At 43.8% G+C, this 16,267-nt stretch overlaps 1 protein-coding gene across 3 annotated transcripts in view; it reads left to right on the top strand.

The window, feature by feature from the left end:
- LOC148141477 (NACHT, LRR and PYD domains-containing protein 3-like) overlaps window positions 1-16,267 on the top strand; it is a 457,128-nt gene that overhangs the window by 24,055 nt on the left and 416,806 nt on the right. For all 3 annotated transcript variants that reach the window (XR_015752584.1, XM_087978414.1, XM_087978415.1), the window contains 2 exons: window positions 5,550-7,287; window positions 10,105-10,191. Coding sequence is in view for 2 of the 3 variants with exons in the window: in XM_087978414.1 (XP_087834540.1) it covers window positions 5,550-7,287; window positions 10,105-10,191 (1,825 nt within the window). In the remaining variant the exon portion in view is untranslated. The remainder of the gene's footprint in view (window positions 1-5,549; window positions 7,288-10,104; window positions 10,192-16,267) is intronic.

The following is a 16,267-nucleotide window of genomic DNA, read 5'->3' as shown; positions in this document are numbered from 1 at the left end:
TCAACCACATTGCTGTTGGTCTGCAGTCACATGCAGACCAGATAAGGTAAGGATGGCTGATTTCTTTCCCTTAAGGATATTAGTGACCCAAGTGAGGTTTTTTTTGCAATCAACAATGGATTCATGGTCGTCATTAGTCTCTTAATTTCAGGTTCTTTATTGAATTCAAATTCCACCATTTGCCTAGGTGGGATTTGAACCCACCTCCTCAAAACATTAGCTGAGTTTTCCGTTTAATAGTCTAGCAATAATACCACTAGGTCATTGCCTCCCTGAATTGACATTACGTCTATACCATGCAAGTTGGCAGTTCAACTGAATTGTTCGTAAATCTTCTGGTTGCTTATTCATCTGACTAGTTCCTTTTGTAGTGAGGTTCACATTCTAAATCTATCTGTGGTAATGCTGTTTTCACCTGTGTCACTTTCTGGGATGATTGGTGACCACCTTCATTTTCAAATGAATGTCTCCACTCCGTTCGGAGTGGCGAGGAGAGAGGGAGTGGTGAAGCAGGGGCTGCCAGGAAGGGTGAGTTTTCCCGCATTAAAAGGGACTTGACTCGGGAGTCGAGCCTCTATTTGCCGAGAGGTGCCAGGGAGGAGCGAAGGATTTCTGGGAAGTCATATATTTGTGTGGTTGCGTTACCAGAAACACCAATCGGGTAGTGTCTCCCACCCATCATCCTCTAACCAAAAACAAAGATTCTGTGCACCAGATTGGTAAGGTAACGAGTTTATTTTTTATTCCTTATTTTTCAACAGTCTCTTTGGGAATTTAGAATAGTGGAAATGGAGGTTAGGGCAGTTGAATGTTCCTCCTGCAGAATGTGGGAGGTAAGGGTCACCACTAGTGTCCCTACTGACTACATCTGTGGGAAGTGCACCCAACTCCAGCTCCTCAAACTGCGTTAGAGAACTGGAACTGGAGCTGGATGAACTTCGGATCATTCGGGAGGCAGAGGGGGTTATTGAGAGGAGTTACAGGGAGGTAGTCACTCCTCAGATACAAGAAAAATGCAGAGGGGTAGAAAGGGAACCGGCAGGCAGTGCAGGGATCCCCTGTGGCCATCCACCTCAACAATAAGTATACTGTTTTGGATACTGTTGGGGGGGACGACTTACCAGGGGAAAGCAATGGGGCACAGGGCTCTGGCACAGAGTCTGTCCCTGCTGTTCAGAAGGAAGGGGGAAGAGGAGCAGAGCAGTAGTCATTGGGGACTCCATAGTTAGGGGGACAGATAGGAGGTTCTGTGGGGACGAGAGAGACTCATGGTTAGTGTGTTGCCTCCCAGGTGCCAGGGTTCGTGATGTCTCTGATCGTGTTTTTGGGATCCTCAAGGGGGAGGGGGAGCAGCCCCAAGTTGTGGTCCACATAGGCACCAAAGGCATAGGTAGGAAGAGAGATGGGGATTTAAATCAGAAGTTCAGGGAGCTAGGATGGAAGCTTAGAGCTAGAACGAACAGAGTTGTCATCTCTGGTTTGTTGCCCGTGCCACGTGCCAATGAGGTGGGGAATAGGGAGAGAGAGGAGTTGAACACATGACTACAGGGATGGTGCAGGAGGGAGGGTTTTGGATTCTTGGATTATTGGGGCTCTTTCTGGGGTAGGTGGGACCTCTACAAGCAGGATGGTCTTCACCTGAACCAGAGGGATACCAATATCCTGGGGCGGGGGGGTAATTCGCTAAGGCTGTTGGGATGGGTTTAAACTAATCCAGCAGGGGGATGGGAACCAAAATTGTAGTTCGGGTATCGAAAAGGTTGAGAGTAGGGAGGTCCGAAATCAAGTTTCAGGGACGCAAGATGGCACCGGCAAGCAAGACGTTGGTCTGAAGTGTGTCTACTTCAACGCCAGGAACATCCAGAATAAGATGGGTGAACTTGCAGCATGGGTTGGTACCTGGGACTTTCAGAGACATGGATAGAGCAGGGACTGGAATGGTTGTTGCAAGTTCCAGGATTTAGATGTTTCAGTAAAAACAGAGAAGATGGCAAAAGAGGGGGAGGTGTGACAATGTTGGTCAAGGACAGTATTACAGTTGCAGAAAGGATGTTTGGGGACCTGTCAACTAAGGTAGTATGGGCTGAGGTTAGAAACAGAAAAGGAGAGATCACCCTGTTGGGAGTTTTCTATAGGCCTCCGAATAGTTCCAGAGATGATTCTCAATAGGAGTGAGAGAGACAGGGTAGTTGTCATGGGGGACTTCACCTTTCCAAATATTGACTGGGAACACTATAGTACGAGTACTATAGATGGGTCAGTTTTTGTCCAATGTGTGTAGGAGGGCTTCCTGACACAGTATGTAGACAGGCCAACAAGGGGCGAAGCCACATTAGATTTGGTACTGGGTAATGAGCCCGGCCAGGTGTTAGACTTGGAAGTAGGTGAGCACTTTGGTGATAGGTGTATACCACTGGGCAAGAGTAACAGCTGGGGGAAAGGCAATTATGATGTGATTAGGCAAGAATTAGGAAGCATAGGATGGGGAAGGAAGCTGCAGGGGATGGGCACATTAGAAATGTGGAGCTTATTCAAGGAAAAGCTCCTGAGTGTCCTTGATAAGTATGTACCTGTCAGGCAGGGAGGAAGCTGTAGAGCGCGGGAGCCGTGGTTTACGAAGGAAGTGGTCAAGAGGAAGAAGAAGGCTTATGTTAGGATGAGATGTGAAGACTCAGGTAGGGTGCTTGAGGATTACAAGGTAGCCAGGCAAGACCTAAAGAGAGAGCTCAGAAGAGCCAGGAGAAGACATGAGAAGTTGTTGCCGGTAGGATCAGGGTAAACCCTAAGGCTTTCTATAGGTATTTATGGAATAAAAGAATGACGAGTAAGATTAGGGCCAATCAAGGATAGTAGTGGGAAGTTATTCTTTTCTAGATGATTATAAATCCTGTCTCTTATAACCTTTTCCAACACTTTGCCAACAACTGAAGTAAGGCTCACTGGTCTATAATTCCCAGGGTTGTCTCTACTCCCCTTCTTGAACAGGGGAACCACATTTGCTATCCTCCAGTCTTCTGGCACTATTCCTGTAGACAATGACGATTTAAAGATCAATGCCAAAGGCTCGGCAATCTCCTCCCTGGCTTCCCAGAGGATCCTACGATAAATCCCATCCGGCCCAGGGGACTTATCTATTTTCACACTACGCAGGATTTCTAATATCTCTTCCTTGTGAACCTCAATCCCACCTAGTCTAGTAGCCTGTATCTCAGTATTCTCCTCGACAACATTGTCATTTTCTAGGGTGAATACTGTCGAAAAATGTTCATTTAGTGCTTCCCCTATCTCCTCTGACTCCACACACATTTTTCGACAATGTTGTCGAGGAGAATACTGAGATACAGGCTACTAGACTAAGTGGGATTGAGGTTCACAAGGAAGAGATATTAGAAATCCTGCGTAGTGTGAAAATAGATAAGTCCCCTGGGCCGGATGGGATTTATCGTAGGATCCTCTGGGAAGCCAGGGAGGAGATTGCCGAGCCTTTGGCATTGATCTTTAAATCGTCATTGTCTACAGGAATAGTGCCAGAAGACTGGAGGATAGCAAATGTGGTTCCCCTGTTCAAGAAGGGGAGTAGAGACAACCCTGGGAATTATAGACCAGTGAGCCTTACTTCAGTTGTTGGCAAAGTGTTGGAAAAGGTTATAAGAGATAGGATTTATAATCATCTAGAAAAGAATAATTTGATTAAGGATAGTCAGCAGGGTTTTGTGAAGGGTAGGTCATGCCTCACAAACCTTATTGAGTTCTTTGAGAAGGTGACCAAACAGGTAGATGAAAGTAAACCGGTTGATGTGGTCTATATGGACTTCAGCAAGGCGTTCGATAAGATTCTCCACTGTAGGTTATTGTACAAAATGAAGAGGAATGGGATTGTGAAAGATATAGCAGTTTGGATCAGTAATTGGCTTGCTGAAAGAAGACAGAGGGTGGTGGTCGATGAGAAATGTTCATCCTGGAGTCCAGTTACCAGTGGTGTACCGCAAGGGTCGGTGTTGGGTCCACTGCTGTTCGTCATTTTTATAAACGACCTGGATGAGGGCGCAGAAGGGTGGGTTAGTAAATTTTCAGACGACACTAAGGTCGGTGGAGTTGTGGGTAGTGACGAAGGCTGTTGTAGGTTACAGAGAGGCATAGATAAGCTGCAGAGCTGGGCTGAGAGGTGGCAAATGGAGTTTAATGCTGACAACTGTGAGGTGATTCCCTTTGGTTGGAGTAACCGGAATGTAAAGTACTGAGCTAATGGTAAGATTCTTGGTAGTGTAGATGAGCAGAGAGATCTCGGTGTCCAGGTACACAGATCCTTGAAAGTTGCCACCCAGGTTGGCAGGGTTGTTAAGAAGGCACACGGTGTTTTAGCTTTTATTAATAGAGGGATCAAGTTCCGGAACCATGAGGCTATGCGACAGCTGTACAAAACTCTGGTGCAGCCTCACTTGGAGTATTGTGTACAGTTCTGGTCACCGCACTATAAGAAAGATGTGGAAGCTTTGGAAAGGGTGCAGAGGAGATTTACTAGGATGTTGCCTGGTATGGAGGGAAGGTCTTACGAGGAAAGGCTGAGGGACTTGAGGCTGTTTTCGTTGGAGAGAAGAAGGTTGAGAGGTGACTTAATAGAGGCATATAAGATAATCAGAGGGTTAGATAGAGTAGACAGGGAGAGCCTTTTTCCAAATATGATGACGGCGAGCACAAAGGGGCATAGCTTTAAATTGAGGGGTTATAGATATAGGACAGATGTCAGAGGTAGTTTCTTTACTCAGTAGTAAGGGTATGGAATGCTTTGCCTGCAACGGTAGTAGATTCGCCAACTTTAAGTACATTTAAGTCGTCATTGGACAAGCATATGGACGTACGTGGAATAGTGTAGGTTAGCTGGGCTTCAGATTGGTATGACAGGTCGGCGCAACATTGAGGGCCCAAGGGCCTCTACTGCACTGTGATGATCTAAAAATAATGTTCCACTATCCGTCTACTCTGTCATTCAGCCGTATTCATGATAAGAAATACCTTTAACATGTGAACCTTGCCCTTCACTCCCTTGGAGTGAGCAGATTCCTTATCTGTTCAGCCTTTCTTGATCAGGATAACCTTCCACTCCTGTTTGATCAGGATAACCTTCCACTCCTGTTTGATCAGGATAACCTTCCACTCCTGTTTGATCAGGATAACCTTCCACTCCTGTTTGAATGTTTTGAACCATATTGCTTTCATATTTATTATATGGAAACGAGAACATTTCTGTGATGTGTAATTCTTATTCAGTCTAATATATTAACCATTAGAGGGAAATGATCACTTTTGTCGAAATCTTCACGTTCAGTTATTACCAAAACTAAAAGAATTTGAATTTTTTTCTCAACCATCCTTCACTTCCAAGTGACGTTTTCATGAACTGCGGTTTAATTTCTATACAATCCTAGACTGAATCTGTGCACTAAATGCAACATTTCACTGTCCAGTTAAAACAAATTGAGACTTTTTATTTTTCTTTGATGTTAATATAACTAACAGTGAGAACCACTTTCTGTCTATTTTAATTGAAGATGTTCAGCAGAAACACAAGGAAACTCTCCGGGTACAAACTGAAACATTGAGAGTGAACACTATCCTAATAAAGGAGAAGGTGAAGGTTTTTCAGCTGATTGATCGATATGCTGAGCTAACGGTCATTTCTACTGTTCGAGATCGGACACTTGTAGAACACGAGCTACTGGCAAGAGGCCGAGACCATGAAGAGTGGAGAGAAAAGCATCTCCGTCATGAACTGGAAAAAATCAGAGCTGATCAATTGTTCTATAGCAGCTTTTCTCAGAGAAAATTTAACTCTGGGGGTTCAGCAGCAGTGAGTGGAGTCCCGGGAATTGGAAAAACAACAATGGTACAAAAGATTGTTTATGATTGGGCCATTGGAAAAATATACCCAGAATTTCAGTTTGTTTTCAGTTTTAAATTCCGGGATTTGAATGCTATCAACTGCAGAATAAACCTGAAGAGTCTGATACTAGATCTATATCCTTACTTTGGGAATGTTCTTGGAGAGCTCTGGAAGAACCCAGAGGGTTTGCTGTTTATATTTGATGGTTTGGATGAATTCAAGGACAGTATTGATTTTTCTGACAGTCGGAGAAATACAGAGCCTCCGCTGATGTGTATGGATCCTGATTGCTGGTGTGAAGTGTCTGATGTTGTGTATGGTTTAATCCAGCACAAGCTGCTCCCAGGATGTTCAGTGCTAGTGACCAGCCGTCCCATTGCATTGCATTTATTGGAAAAGGCTGAGATCAGTGTCTGGGCTGAAATCCTGGGATTTGTTGGTGATGACCGGAAGGAATATTTCAACAGGTTTTTTGAGGATCAGAAAGTGGCAGCAGCTGTTTTCAAATATGTGGAGGAGAATGAGATCCTTTACACCATGTGCTACAACCCTTCGTACTGCTGGATCCTCGGTCTGTCACTGGGTCCCTTTTTCACAGAAAAAGACATGAAACAGCAGCAGGTGCCCAAGACCATCACCCAACTCTATTCCTACTATATTTACAACATTCTGAAAAACCATAGCCGAGAGATTGAAGACCCCCATGATGTGTTGCTGAAGCTTGGTGAGATGGCCTTCACAGGAGTCTCTGAGAAGAAAATTGTGTTTCGGAATGGAGATTTGATCCAGTACAATCTGCAACCCTCCCAGTTCCTGTCTGGGTTCCTGATGGAACTTTTGGAGCGAGATGATTCTGTCCACAGTGTGTTTTACACGTTTCCACATCTCACCATCCAAGAGTTTGTAGCTGCACTCGCACAATTCCTGATCGCACATCCCAAAAACATCCAGAACCTCCTTCGTGAAGCCCATGGTAAGGAGGATGGGAGATTTGAAATATTTCTCCGTTTTGTAGCTGGTCTCTCTTCCCCACAGGCCGCACAGCCCCTGGTGAAGTTTCTCGGTCCATTTCTTCATCAAACAACCTGTCAAGTTATTGAATGGGTGAAGAAAACCGTTATCAACCTGGCTGGAAGTGTAATGGATCACAGTGGGAAAAGAAGCCTCCTGATGATGATGCACTGTCTGTTTGAATCTCAGAATACAGCACTGGCTCAGGCCACAGTGGGATCTGTGAAACTACTTAACTTTGATGGATTGCAACTGACCCCTATTGACTGTGTGGTCCTCTCTCATGTCATTGGGTTCTGTGATTCAATAAAAGAGCTCAGACTACGTGAATGCTATATTCATTGTGAAGGACTCCAGCGGCTGGCATCCGTTCTGCACAAATGCCACATCTTGAGGTACCGGCTTGTTCAATACTTTGATTGATGATAAACCACTTGCTATGTTGCCAAAAAAAGCACCTTTTTGAGCTCAAATGAAGGAGGCAGAGTCAGAAAAACTTTGGAAGATAAGACTAGTGTGAAATGCTGAGGTATAAAATAAGAATGATGCTTTTGCTGACCAGTTGTTGGTCTGCTTAGTGGATTCTTGTAGAACCTGACCATGGAAGTGAGATGAAAAGGAAAAATGTGGTATTTATTCACTAATCTAGAATATAGGTCCTCTCAGTATTTTAAACATCAATGGTGTGGAAAGTGTCATCGGAAATAATACTCTGGTTCCTTAAAAGAAATGGGACGTATTTGAAATTGAGATAATTACTTTAAATGACTTTTTTAAGTCTAATTATTTATGTGGATCACAGTTCAGTCAAAGAAGTAACCTGCTGTTTTAAAGACTCCAAATCACTAAATGTCCAACACATTGATAAGATCTTGCATGTAGGATACAGTCTCTGAAAAAATTGCAATGATAAATAACAGAGGTTTTTAACGGTCCATTCCCACTGAGTTTATGCCTGGAGTAGACTCCGAGAAATTCCCTTGAAATATCAAGAACAGCTGCACCTACTGTAAACATGCCTTGTATTGACTGACGAATGCAGTAAGAAACTCCCCTTCCCTATAAACCAAGACAACTGTGATATTTCAACAATATAATGACCGAGAATAAAATTTCTTCCTTACATAAAATTTCTTCCTTACATAAAATTCAGTGGACTGGATTTTATAGCAACAGCTAATGTAGTTTCATAGTGTTAGTCACCATGAAATAGTCGAATAGTATGGTGCTGGAAAAACACAGCCGGTCAGGCAGCATCCGAGGAGCAGGAGAGTCGATGTCTTGGGCATAAGCCCTTCTTCATCCACCCCAAAATAGTATAAAGATTAAAATGATGTGCAGTTATCAAGTAAAAGGAATTGCTGGTTTCTGATTTAATGTGTGGAAAATTGTGCCATTCCCTCAAATTCCCAGATTTCGAAAGATCCAAAATGAGAGAAATTTTTCAGAACTTGGCAGGGCCAGCCACTGAGCTTCTGGAGATTTAAATCTGATTATTGAGGAATGAGACCAATATGAAAGGAAAGAGTTGAATTATTGTTTACTGTTCTCTTCTGTCTGTAATAAGAGTGATTTTAGTTTATTTTCTTATCTCTTTTCCTTTTGGAATTAGGCCATGCTGTTTAATCTCAAAATCCATGTTTGTGAAGTTCAGTTTTTAAATGACTCTCAACAACTCTTGAGGATTAAGACCAAGAAACTGGTTTAATCCACGCAGGCTAGTGGGGATTAAATTATAGCCAATGTATTGGCAAGTGGGCAAACGTACAGACCCAAGGAAGCAGGAAGACAAAAGCAGGAAAGAGAATTTAAAAATATGAATTACTCTTTTTTTTTTCCAGCAAAGGAAAGGTATTAGCTTAAGTAATGTGAATTTGACTCCAATAAAATGAATGTTTGTAGTTAGCTTGCAGCAGCTCTGCTGGTGGATTACAGTTGAAATTACAGCAATAATGTTATTTTATCTGGGGTATTGGTTTACTTTGCAGGATTCTCACCAGAAATAAAACCTGAATAACTTTTCTCAGTTTCTCATGTATAAGTTTATTAAGTAAAACTCTATTAAAGTAAATAAAAGACTTACTTCCAGGGACTCAATTAAAAAAAAACTGCTGTTGGATAAAGGGAGAAAACATTATTGATCGAATATAATAGCCCCTCTCCATTGAGGTCACTGAGATGTTTTTATTTGCCGGTACATGCTGATCTTCTCTAGGTTCGCTTCCTTGCAGGAAGCACTGAGTGACTAGAAATTATGAAGTTCTCTAACTTATTGGTTAAAAGCAACACCTTCCAGTAAATAGTGACGACGAATAAACTGACTTTCCTCAAGCTTCAAGTGTTTCCTACTGCTATGAGACACACCACTTCATCTTCAATAGATCTGAAGACTTGTGGCAGTATTGTTCACATTTACGAGCTGTTCACTGCCCAAAACCCAATCACACATTTGTTGGCAGACAGCTGGCCTTTGTCATCCACAGCTGGTCACATCTCCACAAACCAATCAGCAATTTTTGCAGACTAAATCTGATTTTGTGTACACACGATGGTATCACCCTGTCTGCAGCCAGTCATGAGGTATGGTGGTTAAGTGGTTAAGATCTGTTGTCTCAGAGCAGCAGTGACCCAGGTTCAATTCCAGCCTTGGACGACTGTCTGTGTGGAGTTAGCACATTCTCCCCGTGTCTGCGTGGGTTTCCTCTGGGTGCTCCGATTTCGTCCCGCATTCAAAAGATGTGCTGGTCAGGTGTGTTGGCCATTCCAAATTGCCATTCCTGAAGAAGGGCTTATGCCCGAACCGTCGATTCTCCTGTTCCCTGGATGCTCCCTGACCTGCTGTGCTTTTCCAGCAACACATTTCCATTCCAAATTGCCCATAGCGTTAGATGTATTAGTCAGAGGGAAATGGGACTGGGTGGGTTACTCCTCGGGGAGTCAGTGTGGACTTGTTGGACAGAAGGGCCTGTTTCCACACTGTAGGGAATCTAATCTAATCTAATCTAATCCTCACTGATTGAACAAGGCAACAGTGTAAATGCCATTTAAACTGAGTGTTGGCAACTTATTTTAGTGTGGTGCAATACGTTCCAAAATTTTCAATTTTAACATTGTTCTTTTCCTATTTCAGTCCACAATCAAAAACTACTTCCTATTTCTCAGCCTCCTGATAAAAACTCAATTCATATTAATGCACATTTCTCTCTGTTTAGACTGCGCGGTAATGATCTGGAAGATTCCAGAGTGAGAATCGTGTGTACAGCTCTGAAGAATCCAGACTGTGAAATAGAGAGACTGGAGTAAGTACCTGAGTGAGAGACTATTTACAAAAACTGGATGTCTGACATTGTGTATTATCGTCATCATCAGGAATACTGCTAGCTGTAATATACATTATGGGTAACTGTATTAGTAGAGACAGTGATATCAGGTAGAGAAAATGGACATGGGGAAGAATGTAAAAAAAGAGAACATTGCATTTGTTGGTGGTTATAGGAACACGTGATATTCCAGAATAGACCACACTGTTGTTATATCTGCATCAAAATACAGTTGCAGACGACTGTGAAGTGTTAACAAGGTGAATCTCTGGCTCACTGTCAATTTTATCATGTTTCAGTAATTGGTTTCTATCCCTGAGATCTTGTTTTCTTGTGCTATTATCTTCATCTTGCTTCATTAACGACCTAACCTGCTCCTCCAGTGCCCCTCTCATCTATTCCTCACCCACTCCTGCTCACATATCCTAGAGTAGTCCAGCATCCCTGGTGCATTTTTTAAAAAACAGTTATTATGCATCCAGAAAAACAGTATCAGTCCAGAACTGCCCTTCATGGAGCCTGACATTTATCATAGACATAGCTGAAATGGGGAAATTCGGCATCCTGCTCTACAGTTAGACGACTGGAGGTCCTACTGAATCATGTTATCCTGAAGGGGGCCCTTTTCTTCTGCCAGAACTGACAGAGTAGGCCACAACACCAGACCCTGTGAGCCTGGTCTGAGGATGCCACCTGGAACAGTATGGTCTCAGCCGCCTGGAAGAAAGCCCTGCACTGTAGGAGGAAGGAAAATGATTTTCTCTAAACCACCCCACAGTAAATTACAGAATCTACTCTCTGCTACCTCATACTAACTCTGTCTCTGCTGCTGCATGTACCTCACACCCGTCCTGGTACATACTGTTCCATCTTCCCTTACTCACCCAATTCTCCCCCTCCCCACATCCTTAACCCTGCATGGTCTCTGTGCTGCCTACTCAGAAGGCCACACCACATTTTTCCCACCATCGCTAGCTGTAACAGCTGTATCACCCACTATCATTTCCCTTAATCTATCCCTTTTCCTATTTCAGCAGAAAATTGCCCACAATAAGGCAGAGAGAGTCAAGACAGATGGTGGGCTGCCCAATGTTCAGCTCCTTCTCCCTTATGAGGAGAGGATCCTGACTGACCACCCCAAGCGGCTGTCTGACAGTGTCCCAGCTCCTGGACTGGTATCAGAGGCTGCCCTTGATTCTCCTATGACTGTGTACAGTTGGCGCACACATTTCCTTGCTTTACTTCTGCTCTAAACAACAGGGCAGTCAGTAGTATTGTAAGCTTGGTATCTTTGCTTAAAGGGGGAAAGTGCTTAAAGGCAAGGCAAAGCAAAGATGCTGTGAGCATCTGGACAGCACGCAGTCACTGAGCCCAAGAGGTAAGCTGGTCTGATCCATCAGCTTGGTCTGTGTCACTGAGCACAAAATGTCTTTACAGCAGCATTGTAATGCAGTGCTGACTTCGTCCATTGGAAGTGCACCCAGCTCCAGCTGCACAAAAACCACATTAGGGAACTGAAGCTGGATGAGTTTTGGATCATTCGGGAGATGGGGGGATTATTAAGAGAAGTTGGAAGGTAGTCACACCTCAGGTACAAGAAAAAGGCAGATGGGTTACTGTCAGAAGACAGAAAGGGACCTGGCAGACAGTGTAGGGAACCCCTGTAGCCATTCCCTTCAATAACAAGTCGGATATTGTTGGGGAGGATGACTTACCGGGGTAAGCCATGGGATACAGGTCTCTGGCACGGAGTCTGTCCCTGTTGCTCAGACGGGAAGGTGGAAGAAGAGTAGAGCATTAGTCATTGGGGACTCCTAGTTAGGGGGACAGACAGGAGGTTCTGTAGGAATCAGAGAGACTCACAGTTGGTGGGCTGCCTCCCATGTGCTGGGGGAGGGGGAGCATCCCCAAGTCGTGGTCTACATAGATAGGAAAAGGGATGGGCATTTAAGGCAGAAATTCATAGAGCGAGGGTGGAGGTTTAGAGCTAGAACAAAGAGTTGTTATCTCTGGTTTGTTGCCCTTGCCATGTGCCAGCAAGGCCAGGAATAGGGACAAAGAGGAGTTGAACACGGCCACAGGGATGGTGCAGGAGACTGTATTTTGGATACCTGGATAATTGGGGCTCATTCTGGGGCAGCTGGAACCTCTACAAACAGATGGTCTACACCTGAACCAGAGGGATACCAATATCCTTTGTGGAAATTTGCTAATGCCCTTTGAGAGGGTTTAAGCTAATTCAGCCGTGGGATGGGAACCTAAATTGTAGCTCCAGTGTCCAGGAGATTGAGAGTAGTGTGGTCACAAAAATGGTTTCAAGGTCACAAGTTTGCACTGACGAGCAGGAAGGTGATTTGCAGTATATCTATTTCAATGCCAGGAGCATCCGGAATAAGGTGGGTGAACTTGCAGCATAGCTTGGTACCTGGGGCTTCGATGTTGTGCCATTTCAGAGACATGGATAGAACAGAGACTGGAATGGCTGTTGCAGGTTCTGGGGTTTAGATGTTTCAGTAAGAACAAAGAAGATGGGGAGGTGAGGCATGTTAGACAAGGACAGTATTATGGCTGCAGAAAGGATGTTTGAGGACTCATCTACTGAGGTGGTATGGGCTGAGGTTCGATACAGGAAAGGAGAGGTCACCTTGTTGGGAGTTTTCTATTGGCCTCCGAATAGTTCAAGATGTAGAGGAAAGGAAATCAAAGATGATTCTGGATAGGAGTGAGAGTAACAGGGTAGTCATTATGGCATATTTAGTTTTCCAAATATTGGCAAGAAATACTATACCTTGAGTAGTTCACATGAGTCAGTTTTTCTCCAATGTGTGAAGGAGGGTTCCCTGACTCAGTATGAAGATAGGCCAACAAGAGGTGAGGCTACATTGGATTTAGTACTGGGGAATGAACCTGGCCAGGTGTCAGACTTAGATGAACACTTTAGTGATAATGACCACAATTAAGTTATGTTTACTTTAGCGATGGAAAGGGATAGGTAATGCCACAAGAGTTTTAACAGGGAGGGAAAGGCAATTATGATGCGATTAGGCAAGATTTAGGACACGTAGGATGGGGAAGGAAAGTGTGGGGAATGGGAGAGTTGAAATGTGGAGCTTATTCAAGGACCAGCTACTGCATGTCCTTGATAATTATGTACCTGTCAGACAGGGAGGAAGTGGTCGAGTGAAGGAGCCATGATTTACTAAATAACTTGAATCTGTTATCAAGAGGAGGAAGAAAGCTTATGTTAGGATGAGACGTGAAGGCTCAGTTAGGGCACTTGACAGTTACAAGCTTACCAGGAAAGACCTAAAGAGAGAACTAAGAAGAGCCAGGAGGAGACATGAGAAGTTGTTGGCAGATAGGATCAAGGAAACCTATAAAGCTTTCTCTAGGTATATTCGGAATAAAAGAATGACAAGAGTAAGATTAGGGCCAATCAAGGACAGTAGTGGGAAGTTGTACATGGAGTCCGAGGAGATAGGAGAAGTAAATGAATATTTTTTTGTTGGTTTTCATACTGGAAAAAGACAATATTGTTGAGGAGAATACTGAGGTACAGGCTACTAGACTAGATGGGATTGAGGTTCACAAGGAGGTGTTAGCAATTCTGGAAAATATGAAAATAGATAAGTCCCCTGGGCCATACAGGATTTATCTTAGGATTCTCTGGGAAGCCAGGGAGGAGATTGCAGAGCCTTTGGCTTTGATCTTTGTCATCATTGTCTACAGTAATAGTGCCAGAAGACTGGAGGATAGCAAATGCTGTCCCCTTGTTCAAGAAGGGGAGTAGTGACACTCCTGGTAATTATAAACCAATGAGCCTTACTTCAGTTGTGGGTAAAGTGTTGGAAAATGCTATAAGAGGTAGAGTTTATAATCATCTAGAGAGGAATAAGTTGATTAGGGATAGTCAACACGATTTTGTGAAGGTTAGGTTGTGCCTTACGTACCTTATTGAGTTCGTTGAGATGGTGACTAACAAGGTGGATGAGGATAAAGTAGTTAGTGTGATGTGTATGGATTTCAGTAAGGCATTTGAAAAGGTTCACCATGGTAGGGTATTGCACAAAGTACAGAGGCATGGGATTGAGGGTGGTTTTGCGGTTTGGATCAGAAATTGGTGAGCTGAAAGAAGACAGAGGGTGGTGGTTGATGGGAATGGGTTAGTGAATTTGTGGATGACACTGAGATCAGTGGAGTTGTGGACAGTGCGGAAGGATGTTGCAGGTTACAAGGAGACATAATGCTGGGTTGAGAGGTGGCAAATTAAGTTTAATGTGGAAAAGTGTCAGGTGATTCACTTTGGAAGGAGCAACAGGAATAAAGAGTACAGTACTAATGGTAAGATTCTTGGTAGTGTAGATGAGCAGAGAGATTTCTGTGTCCATGTGCATAGATCCCTGAAAGTTGCCACCCAGGTTGATAGGGTTGTTAAGAAGTCATACTTTTTGCTTTTATTGGGAGAGGGATTGAGTTTCGGAGCCATGAGGTCACATTGCAGCTGTACAAAACTTTGGTTCAGCCGCACTTGTAGTATTGCATACAGTTCTGGTCACCATATTATGGAAGGATGTGGAAGCTTTGGAAAGGGTTCAGAGGCGATCTACTCGGATGTTGCCTGGTATGGAGGGAAGGTCTTGTGAGGAAAAGCTGAGGAACATGAGGCTGTTTTCGTTAGAGAGAAGAAGGCTGAGAGGTGACTTAATTAAGACATATAAGATAATCAGAGGGTTAGATAAGGTGGACAGTGAGAGCCATTTTTCCTGGGATTGTGATGGCTAGCATGAGGGGAAGTAGCTTTAAATTAAGGGGTGATAGATATAGGAGAGATGTCAGAGGTAGTTCCTTTTTACTCAGAGAGTAGTAGAGGCGTGGAATGCTCTGCCTGCAACAGTAGTAGACTTGCCAACTTTACGGGCATTTAAATGATCATTGGATAAACATATGGATGAAAATGGAATAGTGTAGGATAGATAGGCTTCAGATTGGTTCCACAGTTTGGTGCAACATTGAGGGCCGAAGGGCACTGTTCTATGATGATCTCTGGTGCACCACATCCTTGTGCAGTCCAGGCCATTAGAAAAGCTTTTGTACCTTAGCCTGAGTCTTCCGTACACCGAGATGACCTGCTACAGGTAATTCATGTACGACCCAGAACACTTCCTGTCTTTATGCTACCGGCAAAACAATCTGGTGTACTTCTGCCCATTTCTCCTCTGCACTAACCTGCCGTGGTCTCCATTTTCATCTTTGGATTCTATCTTTAAGATAATGACCCTCAGGAGTATCCTCTGCCTCCTTTTCTGAGTATGCATCAACATGTTTCTCTTTTATTGTCTCGTCTTTCTGTTGCAAGTCCCTTAGCCTTTCAGGACTACACACGTCTGTCTGACCCTCTGACTGTACAGGTTCTTCCTGCACCATTACATTAAACAGGGGGTCCACTAACTGAACCTCAACTCCTTCATCTGTCTCTTTAGTTTTTGTCTTGTGCTGTGACTTTGACAGTGGGATCTGGTTACTAGCAGTCTGGGAAAATATCTGGGTTTTTTTAAACTCCTCAGTTCCCATGTCTTCTTTGGGCTTTTCTGCAACAAGGGGTGCTGCTCCTACCTTGGATGCTGCTAAATCATTCCCAAGAACTGAATTCCTGGAACTGACACTCTTGTCAATTACTCCTATGGATACTTCCCCAGTCTTGGGTTGGCACTGCAACCTGATCTTACATAGGGGAATGTTGTATTTCTGTCCATCTATCCCACAAATTACACTCTCTTGGCTAACACGGCAGACGGTGTGCAAATACGTTCATTGGGTTTTGAGAAGATTTGTAGCTCAGGTTGAGGTTCTGGATGTAGGTTTGCTCACTGAGCTGGAAAGTTTGTTTTCAGACGTTTCATCACCATACTAGGTAACATCATCAGTGAGCCTCCAGATGAAGCACTGGTGGTATGGCCTGCTTTCTATTTGTGTTTAGGTTTCCTTGGGTTGGTGACATCATTTCTTGTGGTAACATCATTCCATGTTCTTTTTCTCAGGAGGTGGTAAATGGGAT

Source organism: Chiloscyllium plagiosum, unplaced genomic scaffold (assembly GCF_037043375.1).
Source record: "Chiloscyllium plagiosum isolate Xiang-an unplaced genomic scaffold, Cpla_swu_hap1 HiC_scaffold_33, whole genome shotgun sequence".
NCBI classification, from domain to species: Eukaryota; Metazoa; Chordata; class Chondrichthyes; order Orectolobiformes; family Hemiscylliidae; genus Chiloscyllium; species Chiloscyllium plagiosum.
This window is presented reverse-complemented; position numbering and strand designations above follow the sequence as displayed.